The sequence below is a fragment of the Cottoperca gobio genome, chromosome 4 (assembly GCF_900634415.1).
Source record: "Cottoperca gobio chromosome 4, fCotGob3.1, whole genome shotgun sequence".
Classification (NCBI taxonomy): domain Eukaryota; kingdom Metazoa; phylum Chordata; class Actinopteri; order Perciformes; family Bovichtidae; genus Cottoperca; species Cottoperca gobio.
In genome coordinates, this window is record NC_041358.1 from 26,416,982 (window position 1) to 26,437,992 (window position 21,011).

At 37.9% G+C, this 21,011-nt stretch overlaps 1 protein-coding gene across 1 annotated transcript in view; it reads right to left on the reverse strand.

Annotated features, from left to right (window-relative positions):
- Positions 1-18,029, reverse strand: part of eps15 (epidermal growth factor receptor pathway substrate 15) — a 28,313-nt gene extending 10,284 nt beyond the window's left edge. The window contains exons 1-22 of the mRNA XM_029429210.1: positions 17,901-18,029; positions 14,699-14,740; positions 13,363-13,452; positions 13,225-13,272; positions 13,021-13,116; positions 12,629-12,691; positions 11,892-12,017; positions 11,623-11,682; positions 10,703-10,933; positions 10,296-10,441; positions 9,498-9,654; positions 7,890-7,972; positions 5,160-5,232; positions 3,500-3,661; positions 3,194-3,391; positions 2,365-2,772; positions 2,132-2,212; positions 1,868-2,012; positions 1,640-1,684; positions 1,146-1,540; positions 246-315; positions 48-118 (exon numbers count right to left, since the gene is read on the reverse strand). Coding sequence (XP_029285070.1) covers positions 48-118; positions 246-315; positions 1,146-1,540; positions 1,640-1,684; positions 1,868-2,012; positions 2,132-2,212; positions 2,365-2,772; positions 3,194-3,391; positions 3,500-3,661; positions 5,160-5,232; positions 7,890-7,972; positions 9,498-9,654; positions 10,296-10,441; positions 10,703-10,933; positions 11,623-11,682; positions 11,892-12,017; positions 12,629-12,691; positions 13,021-13,116; positions 13,225-13,272; positions 13,363-13,452; positions 14,699-14,740; positions 17,901-17,927 — 2,817 coding nt within the window. The 5' untranslated portion in view covers positions 17,928-18,029. The remainder of the gene's footprint in view (positions 1-47; positions 119-245; positions 316-1,145; positions 1,541-1,639; positions 1,685-1,867; positions 2,013-2,131; positions 2,213-2,364; positions 2,773-3,193; positions 3,392-3,499; positions 3,662-5,159; positions 5,233-7,889; positions 7,973-9,497; positions 9,655-10,295; positions 10,442-10,702; positions 10,934-11,622; positions 11,683-11,891; positions 12,018-12,628; positions 12,692-13,020; positions 13,117-13,224; positions 13,273-13,362; positions 13,453-14,698; positions 14,741-17,900) is intronic.
- Between the last annotated feature and the right edge of the window lie 2,982 nt (positions 18,030-21,011).

Here is a 21,011-nt window from a genome sequence, read left to right on the forward strand (position 1 = left end):
TCAGCGTGTCGGTGAAGCGCGGGGCATCAAGAACACCTCTTCATTACCTTCGTCAAAGCACTGAAATCTGCAAAGCCCCCGCCGAATGATTCAGTACCAAACACAGCAGCGAACGGATCTGAAACACACGTGTGAAGGTCACGGAGCTTTTATATGCAGACGCTGTAAATAATGTATTTTGTACATTTTTAACAGCTGCAATGGCTTCTGTCCCCACAGGGTGGCGCTACAACCACAAGTCATACCTGGATCTGAGCTGGCGTTCACAGTGGTGCCACCTGGAGCGAACGGGTCATTGGATGCTGCAGTGTCCTTCTAAAAACAGAACGTGGAGTATTTAGCATATTGCACATTTGGAGAGTGGACTTTTTGTGCTCAGTTAACACAGATTTTGAGTGAAATGCACCTTTAGTGTGCAAAGAAAAGGCTGAAATCTTTCATTTCAACTCGGGGGGGGGGGGGGAACAAAAGTGTTGCGTTTATATTGTGTTCAGTGGTTGCACACAAACACCACAGATAAAACAACACTCTATACTACTACAATACTATACTAATACTACAATACTACTTATACTTATATGAAAATAAACTATTGGATGTTCATGACACTGGGTGGAAGAGTGAAGCCTGGGCCAAGGAAGAACCCATTCAACTTTGAATCACGGGGCGGAGACACAAATTATATTTCACTTCTGTTAACATTGTGCTGCATTCATGTTGTGTTGGAATAATCAGAGAAATGAGTTCCCTACTGGGAGAATTCACGTGAACGCGCCCTCATGTGGGAACGACTCAGAAACAGATATTGTGTTGTTACAACACATCTTCTTTGTCGCGTCCATGTTTACACATTACGACTTAAAGCTCATGAACACAAGAAGAAAACTCCCCAACACGGGAAATAGGACCATGTAATCAGCATGTGAATGCACCATTCTAGTTACTGTTACTTTAAACTTTGGCTATATGATGATTTTAACTGGTAATAATCAAAGATATAGGCTTGTTAACTAACTAGTGATACAATGACTGGTAAACAAACCTTTCACAGCATCATACATTTAATTTATGTCTTATTCTTTACTTTAACAACGCACAATAACCTCCCAATACACGTGTCCAGGTTGTGCAGCAGGTCTACTCACCACGGCCAGATCAGAGGAGGGTGAGGAGCAGCTGAAGGGATCTGTCCCTCCGTCCTTAGAACCAAACGGATCCCCCTCCCCGGTGGCGTTCACTTTGCCTCCAAACGGGTCAGAATCGGCCACTTTGTTCCCTGTGGAGCTGAACAGATCCTTGGCTGCTGAAGCTGGATTGGTAGGTTTGGAGGTGAAGGGATCCGGACCTGCCGCCGGTGCAGTCGCCGCGTCATTCGGCTTGCCTGCAAACAGGTCTGGTTCTGGCACGCCAGTAGTGGTACCGAACGGGTCGGCTGAGGCAGAGAAAGGGTCGTCTGAGGCAAAGGGGGCGCTGGTGGCCTGGAAGAAAGAGTCTGCAGCAAAGGGGTCGGAGCCTTTGAACGGATCTCCTCCGAAGGGATCTGAAGAGAAACAGGAAGACAACATCAAACACATATTAAAGCATTCGTTACATGAGAGAGAGATTAGTCCGCCTGCTCATCACTTTAACTTGGACTTACCTGCAACTTCTGCTTTACCAAACGGATCATCTTTGAATGGATCGTCTGTAAAAAGATTTAAGAAACATCATCAACGTAACGGCATTGAGGCTTTTGTTACATTTAAAATAATCTTAACCACATCAAGTACTTCAAACTCTTTGAAATGTACAAGAAGTACAATTAAATCTGTATTTAAACCTCGATGTGAGCTCCTTTTGTTTGTAACCAACTCATCTTTAGACTCACGGTCAGTAAAAGGGTCCGGATTGAAAAAGTCCATCTCAGGCAGAGAGGGGGGGCTGGTCTGAGGCGGCATAGAGCGAGGGCCGACTTGAGGTGGTAACGAGGACGCCGTGGTTTCTGGGGACTCTGCCGGCTCTGGAGATGCCACCTGTTGGACAGCGAGTTGTGTTTACAACACACAACTTAAGCCTTGAAAGCCTCACGTGGGTTAAACTAAAGTCGGGGGTGTAACGGGAGTTTGAGAAAGCATCACTAAAGCTCTTTTACCTGTGGTGGGCTCTCTTTAGGCGACTCCTCTGCAACGTCTATGGCCTGCGAGTAGACGTCAGGTGTCGGGCTACGGTGTTCCTGCACACGTGATCGGAACACAGCAATGACTAGTTACTACATATTCTGAGAATGTAGACGTTATAGTTTACATTTCATACAATGCTCGAGTAGCGTAACTGCTAACTCATCTATTAAAGGATTGATAACTAAGGTTCAGTTATTCCTCTCACCGCGTTCTCCAGTGGCTTGCTGAGGGTGGACAGATTATTGTACATCAACTCGGAGGAGGCTAAACTAGTATAGAGATCATCGAAGGCATCATGTTTAAACTTTTCCTCCTCTGAAGTCTTTGGACTCTCTTCCTCCTTCTCTTCTTCCTCTTCTCCTTCTTTCTCGTTTTGATCTGAATGTTCTTTCGGCTGAAAGTAGACAGCAGCTGGTTCTTCCTCCTTCAGCTCTTTAGGCTGGTCCTCCTGGAAGAGGTCCTGCTGGAAGAGGTCCCCCTGGTGCAGCTCTGCAGTGGGGCCTGCTGATCCGTTGACCATGACAGGAGATCTGTCCTCCAGAGCTCTCTTCCAGCTGAGCTGAGCAGTCACTGACCTCTCCTCCACCTGAAGGTCGTTCAGTTTCTGCTGGACCTGAGAGAGCAGTGATACGGAGAGTTAAAGAATAAGCAAAGCAAGCAAAATGTATTTATACAGCACGTTTCATTCCAGGTGGAAGCACAATGTGCCACACACAGCGTGAGCTGCAGCCGCCAACACTATATGGATCGTTTAAGATAAAACAATAGACATAAATAAACTAAATTTAAATCAGACACATAAATAATAAATGTGATTTAAAGCCAGAAGTAGGAATAAAAATGTAAATAAATAAGATCAGCAACCGACCAGTAAGAATTAATAAGGCATGTGAACTAAAACTTAAGTAAATATAAAATAAAGGTTAAAACCAGCAGTTGACTTGATAAAAGACAAGCAAGTTAAATATAATGAAAGAACTAAATAAAACATAAGTCCTATTTTCTACGGAGGAAGGAGATTCAGACAAACCGACCTGTGCAACTTGTGTAAAGGAGTCGCGGACCGACTCTTGCAGAGGTGTGAGCTGCTCCTGAGCGGCCTGGACCTTCTCCTGCAGCCTGCTGCTCTCCTCCTGCAGAGCGAGGAGCTCCTCTCGCGCCTGCACCAGCTCCTCCTCAAACTGACATATCTTCTGTTCCTGCTCCTCATGCTCCGACTGCAGCGAGGAAATCTGTGACGCACAGAAACCATTATGAAAAGAGACGGGAATGGTTCATCAATGTGCACACTGATGTGCTGGTGATCAGTCATTTCTGTAGTTATAAATGGCAACACTGACCAGATGGGTCTCTTGGTTTGTCTGCTGTCGAATATGAGACAACTGCTCCTCCAGGGAGCCTTTCTGTTGGTCCAGCTCATCCAAGGCCTCCTGCACCTTCTGACGCTGAGTCTGGAGCCGCTGCAGCTCCCCGCTCTCCCTCGCCACCTCGTCCTGCAAGTCCTGCAGACATCCAGCCAAAGAGGAGACGGAAGGAAATAAGCGTGAGAGAGATGACGAGGGAGCTCAAATAACAGACTTTAATTACACAGATTTAATATATGAATAATTAAGGAAAGGAAAACAAGGGACTCTTTAATCTTCCAGGGGTGAGAAAACATCACGCATGCACATTTTAAATACGTTTTCTTTCTTTACATCGCAACAGACACTAAGAAAAGGGACAAAAAGACGTGCAAAACACGAGGAAGGGAAAAAGGAACGAGTGAAGGTCAATTATTTTGTAAACAGAACAGAAATATAGTCATAATAAACTAATGATCACATAACCTCTGCATCATGTTGTTAATAATGAATACTAACATTCAGCAGGTTGCATAATGACATGAATTAATTACGTGTGCACTTCACAGTGTGACTAAAAAAATACTTCTGTAAAACATTATATGGACAGAAAAGGAGGGGGGGGGGGGGGGGGGGGGGGGAGAATGCAACAAAGGTCTCTGGCTAGTTCATCCCGACACTATCTGTATGTATAACTTATATTTTAATCTTCCTTTATTTAGCCAGTAAAGGTTGCATTGAGATAAAAATGCCAGCGTTACCCATCACACCTCAGTGGAGGGTTATACAACAACAACAACATATGGCTGCACTTCCCACCTACACAAGGATAAGTTTGTGTGCATTATTCTCCTTTTCAAACATTTGTGGAAATGCAGCTGAGAACTTGTATCGATCCGTCTTCCAATACGATGCTTTCAAGTGCAAAAGCCCTGGAAAGGAACTTTCAGCTTTGTGAAAACAATGCCGTTTTGCACCTGACATTTATGTGATGGATGTCGGCGCTCCCAGCCACCGCGTGAGACCGCCATAAATAAATTCTCGACCTTTACGAAACACTGCAGGGCAAGTCTTGGTCTAGCCGGGTGGGGGGGGGGGGGGGGGGGGGGGGGGGGGGGGGGGTAGCAGCACAGCTCACGACAGAATGCTTGATGCAAATGATATATTTAGAAAACACAATACAGTATAAATAGCCGAAAGCACTCGAGGCAACCCCGCAGTGCAGCTAAGAAATTCAGCTACATCAGCGTGAAACTCTTGAGATCCAGCCTCACGCTCCAGTGTCAGACTGAATTCCGAAAAGCGGAGCAGATCAGCCATCAGCTCCTAAAATAGAGCCCATCTCTCAGGCTCGGCAGGCAGCAGACACGCCTACACAAGGACACCAGCCTCTGAGAGAAACGTTAACTGTGTTTCTGAACAGCATTTATTATTGATCTCCTCCTCCAGTAACACATCACGACAAAAGGTGAACAACTGTTTAGCACGTACGGGCTCTTACCGTCGGCTTTGTTTTGACCAGTGTTTTTGTGCATGCTCATACACGTACGCCAGCGCAACACTACAGACACTACAGACACTACAGACACTACATCGCTTCTGTCCGCACTGGGAACAGAGACAAACTCGCAGACAGACGGAGACAGCGTGACCTTACCTGCACTTCGCTGGTGCGCTGCCTGATGGCTTCCTCCTTCTCCTTGATCTCCTCTTCCACAGTGATCTTCTCCCTGGGGGTCCAGCACAAGAGACAGGAGTATTTAGCCACCAACGACAGAGAGGGTAGACCCGGTACTCCAAGCCCACCCAGCCCCAGCCAGTTCTCCACGGAGCCTTCTTTGCCCTGCCCCTGAACCACCACCACCTCCTCTCCCAGAACCACCATGATGTCCTGAAATCTCAACTCCACAGTACAGAGACGCCTGAACGTCTGCAGCTACAGCAGGTGTGTGTGTGTGTGTGTGTGTGTGTGTCGTGATGCGAGATGAGGGTGAGTTTTGTAGGAAGTGAGAATGTGCTTGCTCAGTCAAATGTGTGAGAGATGAGGAGTGAGACGCAGATGGCTGCCTCGAGGATGGAGGGAGGAAGAAAGGGAGGAGGGACGAGTGATGATGAGCCGTACTACAACATCCATCAGTTGTTCTGCCCGTTCATCCTCTTCACTCGTTCATCACCCGGCCAGAGAGGAACTGTAACGGGGTGAGGCGTAGGGAGGAGTATCAACTTGTGTACAACCGGCAATTAATAAATGTGGATTTAATCTTAAGAAGACGACGCAGCAGAAACACTGAGCTCAGTGTTACAGTCGATGTCTGGAGATAACACTCCAACATCTCACACCATTTGTGTCTCAAGTCATAAAACACGACTGATATAAATCATTATTATTATTAATCGTTACACGCAGGGAGAGAACTGCAATCTTTGCTATGAAAGGAAATTCAGTATGCACACTTTGATATCCAGCGTTGGATTTCATTAACGTATCTATTTTATTTTACTCATTTGATTTAGTAACAAACTGATGCAACAAGGAAACTAAATAAATACGCGTGCCTTCATTTGTGTGTGCAGTTTTTGAAAGTTTAAACGCCAACAATATAAATATATATATATTTATTTATTTATTTATTTATTTATTATTATTTTTTTGTTAGATAAAAACAAATGATTGGAAATGATTACATCTATATTCTTTCAGTAAATGTTGACGTTTCTTGGAAACACTCAGTTATTGGAAATGTTTGTTTTACACGAGTCTGAAACAATCCTACGCAGCCACCACTGGAATCTAACTCTACAAATAGAATTATAATATTAATGTAGCCGAAGCATAATCTGCAACTGTGCAGACATACCTGGTTTAAACAGAATTAAATAAAATAAAGATATATATAAAAAAATATTTAAAAAAGCTTTGCAGCATTTAAATGTTGATTTATTAAAAAATAAAGAAATTAATTTAAAAACGTAACACAAAAATATGTAATAAATATGCTTTTTGATCAACTGTAACTAATCATATAAAAAGGAGGCTGCGCCCTTATTATACATTTAGTTTAATTATTCCAGCTCTGAAATCACACATCGTAAAACAAAAGGTAACATTTAATATGCATTATGTGCATTAGTTGTGTAAAAGCAACACAGAACACATTATTATTATTATTATTATTATTATAATAATAATAACACTCATTATTCAGGTTTAGTTTCACATTTAGATTACTGAATTTAAATAAAAAACAGAAACAGGCATCAACCTTGAAAATCCTTTGTCTTTCATTTCAACACCGACTAAAAATAACAGAAGCTATTTTTATATTCTCTCTCCTCTCACATCAAAATGCACAACTCCCTTGACAACGTTACATATTCTCCCAGAAAAAAAGCTACAGTCTCTCTCCCATCCTCCTCTTACCCATCCTCCTCCTCCTCCTCCTCCTCCTCCTCATCTTGAGCAGAAGGCTGCGGCCACATTCTGAAGCAGTCACAAACATGAATCATCTTTTAAGCTCTCGATCTGCTGCCAGACTGAAGCTCTGATCTTCACCTAGTTTCCATTTCTATCCATCTTCCTCACTTCCTTCCTCAAACAGCTGTCAGCTAGTGTGTGTGTGTGTGTGTGTGTGTGTGTAAGACCAACTTTCTCACTCTCATTCTCGAAAAGGGAAGCTGAACACCTTTGAATTAAATCCAAAACAACCGATACTGATGATCAGCCTTCAGTGAAACCAGATCTGCTATCTGTAAGTATTTTGTTATTAAAGATGACTTTTTAAAAAGTGTTTAACTTAAAGTGTTTTAGACCAAGAAATAAAATAGTGAATAAATAAAGTCTGGTATATATTCTGTCACTTTACAGCCATCTGCTGTGTTCGAGAGGCTGCAGCACAAACACAAATGTTGATTTATTGTCTGCGAGAGATATAATCTTGTGTACTTGAGTTTTAAACTTTAGTTTTAAACTTCACCCAGAGTGGTTGACAGAAAACAACTTTAGCTGCGACCAGCAGTTAATATAAATCACTTGTTTCCAGATACATAGATTTAGTCGGGCGGCCCAGTCCCCTCAGTTTGTGGAGAACACTGCCTCCTGCTGGTCAGAACAGGAGACAGAGATACAGCCACTTCCTCTCTCTGCGTGTTTATGCCCATTTGAATGTTACATTGAACCATTTTTCCAAAAATAGTCCAACAAGAATACATCCATGAAGGTTTGTTTTTCATTATATTGTGTGAAAGAGTCAAATATTGTAGTTTTGTAAGTTGATATACATATAACAGATTGTTGCCCCTGGGTTAATCGTATTGTATCGTGATGAAACCACCAGTAACAATATGCTTTTACCATTTAAAATGAATAAGTACGAGAGCAACAGCTTACTTTTGTAGTTCGACAATCTCGTTACTGAGAGAGTCCAGCTCCTTGATGGCAGAGAAGTCCGCTGCCAGGTTAGCCACGTTGTTCTGAAGAGGAAGCGAGACAGAAGATACAAGAGGATTAAAATCACTCCAGAGGGTGAAACACCTGAACAACGATGAACTGCAGGCTAAGAATTACCTCTCATCACATATGGACGTTATAGAGTCAGAAGAATTAACACTATGTGGAGAGATTGATGACATGTTGCAGAGAAAGAACTGTCACAGCACAAACAAATGAACAACGGACCAAAATCACAGATGAAGCCACTGATGGAGACGCAAAATGTCAGGGATGGGAGGGCGACCGAGTCAAGGGTAATGATACGCTACAGTACAATCATTTAGCTGATTTGATTTGCATCTACAGACCGGATGATTTGCCGTCAGCATCCCAAAATACTTAAAACAGCAACCTCTGCTCTTGTCAGTTTACCTCCGAGGCATACAATGATGGAGTTAAAAGGTTTAACTAAACAATGATTTAGTTTTAGTGACAGAAACACAAATGAGTGAGACAAAGCAGAAAGATGACAAAGAGAGGCGGTCTGTTAAAAGTGATGAGATGCCCCAGAGTCTAACACTACCACACACACACACACACACACACACTCACTCAGGATCATCCCACTGCACGTGAGAAGTGGATGCAATGTAAAAATGTTAAGAGAGGACACAGAAGGAAAAGCATTAAAGTGTAAGTTGGAAAAGAAAAACACAAAGCTGCAAGCTAAAAACTAAAAGAAAATCCAAAATGCACAAAAACAGGAGAAAGAAGGAACAATGTCAGTTAAAATAATTAAACAAGATACTTAAACTTTTATCAAAAATACACAAATAAGTCAGAAAAAAAAAAAAATAATAATAATAATAATAATAATAACAATAAATAATAAATAAAATATAATTAAATAATAATAATAATAAATAATAAATAAATAATAATAATAATAAATAAATAAATAAATAATTAATTAATTAATTAATTAATTAATTAATTAATTAATTAATTAATAAATAATAAATACATAATAAAATACACACAGAGCTTTTATATAAAATAAATAAATAAAAAAGCTGCAGAATTAAAGTATTGCTTTTCCAAAAAGAAGTTCTTAAGATAAAACATTTTCACTTTAAATTTAATTTCCATTGTTTGAAGGGTGCCGACCAATCAAACATGCTGCTAAAAGTTTAAATAAAAAGCAGCAGCAGTATTTCATAACCGAGTCATGTTGTGGGCTTTGTATTGGTTTCATGGTTTTTTAGATGGCTTGGTTAAGCAAAGTGCATCCATACAAGTGTATATTGTTTAAGGGAAAAGACGCTATTAGATTTGTATCAGCATATAAAAAAGTGGTATCAAGCAATCTCTACAAATAAACATACAGAGTCGGGAAAGAAATCAAGGAAGTAAAAAATACTGCCAGAAGCCATTAGTGTCATTATCAGGGAGGCATGCGTTTCAAATAAAGTTCTTTTAATTACAAATGTGCATCTTCAAAGTCAATAGAGACAAAAAAAAGGATCCAGAAATCCCGGATTCTTCTCACGGACTCGAGCGACTCACCTGTTTGATGTTCTGTCTGTCGGCTGGAGGGATCATCTCCGGGGAGAGACTCTGCGGAGGTTCCAGTCCTTTAGTCAGCCTCTGATTGATTAGATGAAGCGCCAGAGCAAACTGCTCTCGGGTGAGTTTCCCGATGTCTCCGATGTCACAGAGCTCCCTGAGAACACAAACAGAGAGCGGTTACATAAGAGGGAAAGAGTCACACCTCCGATCGCCTGACGGATCGTCGTGTTCAGCGGTTATGGAGGCCGACCCGCAGGACAGTCCCAACAGGACAGAAACTAATCAGCTGTGTGAAGATACAAATCCATATAATGAGATGTTTCCGCACGCACTGCAGCGCTGGGGGAATCATCCTGCACCAACATGACCTCGGACATCATTACATTAATAATCACAGGGATTATAATTTCAACCTTTATCAACACAACTGTGGAAACACAGCATGATGTTTTAGAGTTCTGCAGCCTGATGCCAACACGTCGTACTCTCAAAGTAAGTGTCGCACTGTATTTACCCAACAGCTCATTCTCCATACAGTAACATTGTGGTTATTTCCTTCTACTGTATAAATAACATTTATTGCACGTCTTTCTGTCCTGGAAGATGGATTTCTCTTGAGACTACATTTGTGAATTTTGGCAAATATAAACAGGCTTTACTAGAGAATAAAGAACAAAGTAAGAGGAAAGGTTTAATATCTATCAACTAAAATGGTTTTAAGTTGCGTTTGTTCAACAGAAATAGTCTCATGTGCTGCCGGAGGAGCTGAACGGGAGATTTTCCGTCCCTACCTACCAGATACGAGCGAGCGTGGCAGAGGGCAGGCCGGTCTTGAGGAAGATGTCTCTGACTTCAGGTCCAGACACAAGGCCGTCCATGTCGCCGTCTGTCTTGCTGAATAGCTCGTCATACTTTGCTTTGTCTGCTGTCGACACCACCCACTGCACAGGCAATAAAACACGTTCTTAATTAGCACTAAAGCTGCTTCGTAACAGACTTAAACACAACCTACGCAGACTACACTCACTGAAAACTTACCTTCACGCTCCCACTCGTCTTGTTTTTTTGAAAAACACACTGAGACAGCCAGTTGGAAATCATTTTTAAATGTTTGTAGTTGCAGCTATGTGATGATAAAATCAAAAAACATCCAAGCGCTTTTCAGGCACTGCATGCACAGGAGAGACGGGTGCCGTACTCACAGGGGCAGCTGCTGGTGTTGGGACGGGAGCTGGGGCGGGTTTAGGAGGGTGGGGTATGGTCTTAGAGCCAGCGTGGGAGGAGCGACTGTCTTTGACGGAGGGGGGCGAGGGTAACAGGGGCATCACGGGAGGCACCGAGGGTTTTTTCCTCTTGGAGGGTGGAACCAGGGGAGGTGGTAGGGACATGGGAACATGCTCCCCCTCCAGGGCTCTGTACACCAGATACATGGCCTGGGAAAGAGCAACAAAAATCAATGATAAAAAAGACAATTATCAATAACACATCCTGCAGTTATTATACGGCTGATTTGTTCCATTCAGGGCTACAGAGAGGATTTCCACAGCCTGTGATCGTCACTGAGTGTACGTATAACATGAGCACACGCTTGTGCACACGTATGCAAAGTATGGCAGAAATCTATCACGATACAGCATGTGTTCTGGCAATTCAATAAATAAATAGTCTATATGAAATAACCACATGTAAAGCCTATTTGTTATACTCCTGTGTGAATTAAGTACTGATGGTTTTCTTATTTAATTAAGAACTTAAGTGCAGAATGAGCATAAGATGAGAAGAAATATATATATTTCCATATACACACCTTTTGCTTATTGCATTGAGCCGAGTGGTGATGTAAAAACAAAACCACAATCTTAAAATGATCAGCTTTACTGAGAGAGGAGTTAATATTTGTTTATTATTATTGATTTTGGACGCTGTAATTGTGCATCACGATATCCTGATATGACGTATATCATGGTACGATTCCATTGAAAGACAAAGTGCATGAACTTTAAAATCTATTCCTGGAATATTTAGATTGTGAAACTAGAGAAAAACACCTTTTTGGAAACTGAAACTGAAACTAACTGGAACTTATTTGTTGTTTCTTTTGTGACATCAGCTCGTTTCTTACCACAGAAAATTCATCTCTGTCCAACATGCCATCTCTGTCGATGTCACTGAGCTCCCACACCTAACACACACACACACACACACACACACACACACACACACACGGTGAATCATCTGAAAAAAACATTTTAAAGCCTCCTGCACAAATTAACTTTTCTTTTCTTGTGTTATTTCTTCCAACATTTCTTTAGTTTTGTCACTGTGCATGCATGATTATTTTTGAATCACTTTGTCAACAGATTGTAAAAGTGTCCCGTTTGGGGATCGTACCCTGCCGAGGATGTCCACGGGCAGTTTGGAGTTGAGCAGGACAGGCTTGACTTTGTCCCCCGTTAAAATCCCTCCGACTGGACCCAGACTTTCAAAGATGGAGTCGAACTTCAGCTTCTCCTCAGGCTGGGGAAAAAACAAAAACAACAGGTGTGAAGTTATTAGAGATGGACAATTCAAACGTGATGAATTCCTGATGCAGCTACTGCAAAAATAAATAAATAAAAACTCAAATAAAATCCTGCATCAGGGAGGAAGAGAACGTTTGAATACTGACATTTTGAGATAATCGGTACGACCAATGATTATTTGTTTGACAGATTGCAGATCCATGCAGACAATAACAGTGATAAATATAAGTTTATTTAAGTTCAGCAATTTTGAGTCTCATTTGTTATTATTATTAAATTGTTGTATTTTATCAGATGCAAGAAAAAAGACAAAAAATAATAATAGTGTGCCTCAACATCTCACGTTATTTTGCTAAGCAGTTCATACGTTATTTATTTAAATCAGTTTAAAATCAGTTAATTTAATGAATTCATGCACTAATTTGTCTTTTATTTTATTTTTATTTTGTCGTATTGACATTGTACGGCTGTAAATGTCTGTAGTATTTGAGCTGACTTGATTTAATTGACATTTTGACAGACTTATGAGGAAGGATATGAAAGCACATTACAAAGAAACACTTCTTACATGAAGACAAAAAGATAATAAACTACACGCTGCCTCACCTTGACCACCCAGGAAGAGTCAACAGCCGCTCCTCCTGCTAACAGCGGGCTGCTTGAGTCATGCTGGAGATAAACAAAACTCAGTTATTCTTTAATTCTATTCAAATCAATTCAATACAACTTTATTAATCCACAAAGGTCATTTGATTTTGGGCAGGTAAAAACTAACAAACAAACAAACATTTATGAAAAAGACAAACATAATAGCCGTTTCAGACTAAGTTGGGCTGATGGTGCAATTGTTAAAAAAATTAATTAATAATAATAATAATAATAATAATAATAATAATAATAATAATAATTTGATTTTTTCAAAACCCTCTTAAAAAAAAAAAAATCTATTTTAAGATTGAATAAAAAGAATTAAATTAATTAATACGTTTGTGACTTACAAATTTCGGGGTAGGAACAGCCACATTAAGGCTCTTGAGTGCCACCTCCAGCCCATTTTGAGCACAGGCCACCAACCGCAACGCTATGAAGAATTGCTGAGGGAAACAGGTGCACATCATGAGACATAAAACTAGTGATCAAACGCACTTGATGCACATAAACAAACAAATCCATTATGATGCGACGCCGCGGTGCATTTATACCTGCTTGTTAAGAGCACCTTTACGTTCAGAGTCTGCCAAATCCCAAATCTATGGAGACACACACAGTACGTACATTTATCAACATAAACAGCTGAAAGACAACAGAGACGTAACGATGCTGCGCTGCTCTCGGCTCACCTTCCCCAGGACCAAGTCCGCCAAGCCCGACCTCTTCAGGAACAGAGCGGCATCAGCTGCTGCCACCCGCCCACTGCCAGTCGGATCAACCTGCACACAAACACCACACACACACACACACACACACTGTCATTATTGAAGTCTTCAACAGGGGGTCCGTGACCCCTCAGGTGTCCTCAGAGTTGCTTCAGGGTGGCCGGATAGTCTTTTTCTTCAAAATGTTAAATGTGTCTGAAAATACACATTGAAGTAACAAGAATACAACATATTTTTAGCAAAGATACATTTACACAACATTGATGATAGTCTAACTGTTGTTCATGGATCCTCGTGCAATCATTAGAGCTCGCTGACCTGTGCTAGCTCAGGGCAAACTAGTGGCTACGTATTGTTATTTTAATAGTATTGTAAGCACCATAAAAAGGTTTGTTTATACATGACACATAGCATTGTATACATATGCAGTAGGAGGTCCCTGCTCCTCTGTTTTATACCATCTCAGAAACATCAGTAACACATCTGTGCTGCTGAGAAAGACACACATATGTTTGAATAGGAGAAAGAGGCAAATGAAGAAGTCACTTCAATAATACCGATGACAAAGCAAAGCTATTTTCTCAGCCGTCTAATATCTTAGTATTGGATCTGTTGGAAGACTTTCATGAGGAGCGAACTCTCCTGACATGTTGGGCAAACGGAAACATTATTAATTCATAGAGATACTTCCTTTACTGGACACAGAAGCCGGAACTGAAAGGAGAGAAGAGAGCTCTCTGCTCACTCCAACACTACCTCTCATTCAAGCAGCTAAAGCTAGTTCACAGTTTAAAGGGCCAGTGCACACAAATAACTGTAGTTATATATCCCTCATCTGTTTGTTTTATACTTCGGCCATCTCTAAAGGAACAGTCGAATCCTCTGAAATGTCTTCACTACTTTACGATATATTGTTCACGCATTTTAAGCAATGTAATTAAGAAAGAAATCAGTTAAGGAGACATATGATCATCTGTATGTGAAGCTTGATTATATTTGTTCTGCTAACACAATAAGTATTGTGAAGTTACAGATACTTCTATTTTACTATATTTAGTATTTGATATAGTCAAGTAACGTTGACATTATAATTCTGGGAGATTTTCTCTCATTTTTATTTGGTTTTGTTGATTTTTAATGTCTTGTTTTGTCTTTTATGTGGACCCCGGGAAGAATAGTTGTTACGGCGGTAATAACTAATGGGGATCCTGAATAAAGTATGTGAAAGATATACGATTATATAAAAGACACTACAGCTTAATGTAAATATAAATGTGTTTTTGGGAAGATATTTGCATACCTGTCGATAGTATTTGTCATAGATGGGATTTCCACTGGAAAGCTGTAGAGAAAGAAAAAGATTACAACATACAAATTAAACTTTTACCACATTTTAAAGCCATTTTAATGTCTGCTCGTGTGGCCTCTTTAAGGTGTATGCACGACATTTTTCAAAACCTTAAAATGACCTTAGAGAGAATAAATTAATACTTTAAAATGTTTTTACTTGCTCAAATGATCAACAAGTGTTTGCTGGCTGCAGAAAGTCTGTCGCTCACTGAGCCAAAGTAGCTGTCAAAGGGAGAAGACTGATCCATTACAGATGGCAGATGCAGACACACAGACTTTAACCAACATGTTCAAAAACATGTGCTGATATCATCAAGGCTACAAAACAGCTGAATTATTTGTCAACGGCCCAAAACATCTGCCGGGGGAGGAATGAACTCAGTGGATTTGATCACTGCTCAGACAAAATGAACATATGCAACACTTCATAAGATCTCATGAGACGTGTTTTCACCATGAAACGTGAACGCACACATACAGATTAGGAAGGCTAACCTACAGGTAGCATGAGGTGACGACTCTCAACATGACGGTGTGTTATTAGAGCTTCAACGATTAGTCGACGAATCGATTCACAGAAATAATCCCCAACTATTTAATTAATTAATTCATCGTTTAAAAAAGTAATTTTGATGCAAAAATGTCAGAAACACCTCAAATGTGGAGATTTCCTGCTTTTCTCTTATTTCTATAATATTAAACCGCATATCTTTTGGGTTTTAGACAATACGTAACAAAGACATATCCTTGGACTTTAAAAAACTGGGATGGCATTTCATTTTCTGACATTTTATAGACCAAATGTTTAAACAATTAAATCGAGAAAACAATGTGCAGTTTAATGGATAATGAAAGTAATCGTTAGTTGCAGCCCTATATGCTACAGATGTCGTTATTCAATGAATCTGTCGAACCAACCGTTTCATTTATAAAACACCAGAAAGTCAAGAAAAAGGTCACAAGATTCCAACACTGCGAAACACACAGATACGTTCAACCAGTAAATGTTTGCTTGATAAATGTCTTAAACAATTATTCTCAAAGTTGTCTGAAATAGATGTTTTCAATCAGCCAATCGTCTCAGCACTAGAAATGAGATCATTCCAGGCATTGCTCCTGGCAGGAACTGTACGTGTCATACGCCATACATTAAACATCCATGAGTCACAATGATGTAGAAGGTTTCTGCTGAATTGCAAGCAGAGACTTCAGGATATAGGCTACACTTCCCGAGGCTACTGATGGTCACCTTTAGACAGGACGTCACTCCATAGACAACGGCTCATTTTTGCCTTCTGTCATATCCTCTCTAAACATCCCCCTTTCCGGTGTTCATATGTCCACTGCTGTGCAGAACAGGAACAGAATCAGCATTTCCTTCTCCGTATAGCCGAGACTGACAATTGGTTGTTGTGCTTTTAAAAATCGACAGGTGCAGCGAAGGAGTGGACAGCTATTGTCTGAGCTGTGAATCAACAGAGGAGAGGCTATTCAATCAGAGGGTAACGCCGTCTTGTCCCCCCACAGAGAATCAAATCCACATGCAAAACCATCCCATAATGTAAAACAAGAGTAACGCAAAGATCTGTCAGTATCGTTACAGAATTGCACACGTAGCTCAGGCACAGAAGACGACTCACAAGAGAACCACAGCCTGTGATCAGCATTATCTGTTAGCGTTGTCAACTGCCAATTTACAGATAACTGTTCTCACACACACACACACACACACACACACACACACACACACACACACACACACACACACACACACACACACACACACACACACTCACACACACACACTCACATCTTTCTCTGGCCAGTGCAACTTATTTTCTGTGACACACAATAGTGTGCCTGGAACTGTTGGTGTCTGTAACACTGTCGTCATTGTACTGGTGACTCTTTAAATGAGCACTGAAAACACCCCTCAATCATTCCTCCAGCTAACCCATACAAAACTGTTGACCTGCCAGTCTAGTTTGTTCAAGAAATTATAATTCCCTAATTCACCCATGGTATTAAAAACACATTAATGTCACTAGTGACACCAAAGGTCAGCGTGAGGATTTTCAGGCGCTGACACACAGAACAAGTATTACTGCCTGACAGGTCAGTGGAGTCTTACAACACAGATATCAGCTCAGGGTTTTGAACTCATCTGTGAGAGATAACAATGTCAAAGCTGCTGGTGACAGACAGTCTGTTGTGAAAGGCAACACTGGCTCAGGTAACAAGTATGGGACTGTAAGCTACTTATTGGACCTGGATACTACCTGCTAAATAACTTATTTACAGTGTAAACAAACATATTTCCACACACATTGCTTCATTTAAATTGGCTAGAAGCAACAGACAGAACTGACATTTTGTGACAGCAGTGCTGACTACTCAAGTGCACTTCCTCTTTCTGGTTGCAAAACAATATTTTCTGTTTTTCTGTTAACATTATGGACAACACAAACAACCGCAGCAGCTAGCAGGCTAACAGTTAACGTTGTTCCAGTACAGAAAGGTCAAAGGGAAACACACTAAACCCGGACAGAGAAGCATGTTTACTTCTAATATTAGCAATAAACAGGTTTGTTATCCAGTTTAACCACATATCAGGCTACACAGAAACCCCCCAACGTAAACTATAAGGTATAATACGAGTAATCTTCTAGCGGAAAACAGTGTTAGCAGAGGCTCTACTAGCAAAGATATGACAGTAAAGCCACAACAGAGCCACACATGAGTATCCCGTATTAAACATCTCTTTGGCCAGCATTAACTAGCCTGCAGCAAAACGAGACAGCATAAAACATGATTATATACACACGGCCAACCGAAACGAAGCCAAGTAACGTTACATGGCTAATCTCAAGTTTGATAAAGCGGCTCTAAAACAACACTGGACACTAACTGGCGGTTAGCTAGCAGGCTAGCTAGCTAGCTACGCCCTTACGCAGTCCCCAAAGAGCTTAGGCAGAAACTTTTCCCAGTCACAGCAGCACTGAACTTCCCAAAAAAAGAGGCACGAGGGTCGAGGTAAGCTCGCGTTTCTGCCTGCCTAGTTTCACACACACTGTTGAAATGTCTCCGAGCAGAAGAGACAGAGGACATGAGCCGTCTGCGGTCGTTAGATTTGAGTTGTAAGACAGTGTTACCTGGCCAAGAGACAGAGTGGCAGCCATAGTGTTTCTGTTTCCCACTGCTTTCACGCTGCGCTGCTGCCAGACACAGACAGAGGCCGCTGGAAAACCTGGAGCTGGATCTCAACGACAGGGATCAGGATTCAACTGCAGACTTCATGCAAACATCTGTCGTTATCCGGTTTGTCAAATCAAACAATAAACCTGAAACTAATCATATATAAATAATATAAGTAAATCAGAATTTTAATTAGGGATATCTTAGAATTAAAAAAATGTGCTTATACGATTTTTGTTGTGATGTATCTTCGTTTTACTTATATTCTCTTTTGTCTGTTTATACATGTAGGCTACTTGTCTTCACTTGTCCTGTAATCACTTCATCACTCATTTAAAGGAAAATTGTACGATCCTTATATTCTGTAAAACTGAGTTCCTTCACAAACAATCATGTAAAAGCGTCACTTTAAATGTGTTTATTAGTGTTGTGTTCATAGGTTTCTTGGTAATAAATAATTCAGCATTTCATTCTCATTAATTCTTAATGCTTCACAACAGAATGTGGCAGAATCTAATGTAGAGCTGCAGCGATTAGAAACATAATCTATTTTGATAGGCGATTACTCGTTAGTCATTTTTCATAAAAAAGAATGGCAGAAATAGCTTTTTTTAACCTCTCAAATATGTATAAATATGTATTTTCTCTGTTTTATATATTACTCTGATTCTCTTTGCACTGACAAAACGAGACATTTAAGAAATGTAGATGGATATTTTTCGAAATTTTCTGACATTTTATAGATCAAAAGATTAATTGAGAAAACAATCATGAAATCAATCATTAGTTACTATCATGTTATCTCGTCAGCCAAAACAAACCTGCCTGAAATAATCATATATATATTATATAGATAAATCATAATATAAATCATAAATACAACAATCAGGGCCGGAGAGTTGATTTTTAGAAATACTGAGAACATGAGTCAAAGTCCCCCCAAGTGCACCCCCCCATCCATTTAGTTTAATTATTTGCATTTCTTTATATTATATGAAGCAATTTGATTAATCGTTAATCGTAAATATATAAATATAAATATAAATATATATATATATATATATATATATATATATATATATATATATTTATATATATATATATATATATATATATTTATATATATATATATATATATATATATATATAAATTAAGCAATTTGATTAATCGTTAATCGTAAATATATAAATATAAATATATATATATATATTTATATATATATATATATTTATATATATATAAATATATATATATATATATATATATATATATTTATATATATATATATATATATAAATGAAGCAATTTGAGTAATCGTTAATTGTAAATATATAAATATAAATATATATATATATATATATATATATATATTTATATATATATATATATATATATATATATTTATATATATATATATATATATATTTATATATATATATATATATATATATATATTTATATTTATATATTTACGATTAACGATTAATCAAATTGCTTCATATAATATAAAGAAATGCAAATAATTAAACTAAATGGATGGGGGGTGCACTGGGGGGGACTTTGACTCATGTTGTCAGTATTTCTAAAAATCAACTCTCCGGACCTGATTGTTGTATTTATGATTTATATTATGATTTATCTATATAATATATATATGATTATTTCAGGCAGGTTTGTTTTGGCTGACGAGATAACATGATAGTAACTAATGATTGATTTCATGATTGTTTTCTCAATTAATCTTTATATATATATACTATATATATATATATATATATATATATATATATATATATATATATATATATATATATATATATACATATATATATATACATATACATATATATATATACATATACATATATATATATATATATATACTATATATACATATACTATATATATACATATACTATATATATATATACTATATATATATATATATACTATATATATATATACTATATATATACACTATATATATATACACTATATATATACTATATATATAACACTATATATATATATATATATATACAATATATATATATATACGATATATATATACTATATATATATAAGATATATACTATATATATATACACTATATAATATATATACATATATATACACTATATATATATATATACACACTATATATATATATACACTATATATATACTATATATAATATATATATACTGTATATATACACTAATATATATAAATATATATTATAAATATCTATATATCTATATATATAAATATATATATAAATTATCTATATATAATATAAATATATATATATATAATATTATCTATATAAATATATATCATATAAATCTATATATATCTTATAAATATCTATATATCTTTCTCTCTATATATATATCTTTATATATATCTATATCCCTCGATCTCTCTCTCCTCTTTCTCTATCTATCTCTCTCTCTCTATCTTTATCTCTTTTCCGCTTAACGATTAATCAATTGCTTCTCTAATATAAAGAAATGCAAATAATTAAACTAAATGGATGGGGGGGTGCACTGGGGGGGACTTTGACTCATGTTCTCAGTATTTCTAAAAATCAACTCTCCGGCCCTGAGTGTTGTATTTATGATTTATATTATGATTTATCTATATAATATATATATGATTAGTTCAGGGCAGGTTTGTTTTGGCTGAACGAGATAACATGATAGTAACTAATGATTGATTTCATGATTGTTTTCTCATTAATCTTTATATATATATACTATATATATATATATAATATATATATACATATATATATATATATACATATATATATATATATACATATATATACTATATATATATATATATATATACATATATATATATACATATACATATATATATATATATATACATATACATATATATATATATATATACATATATATATATATATATATATATATACATATACATATATATCTATATATATATATATACATATACATATATATATATATATATATACATATACATATATATATATACATATATATATATATATCTAGATATAGAGATATCTACA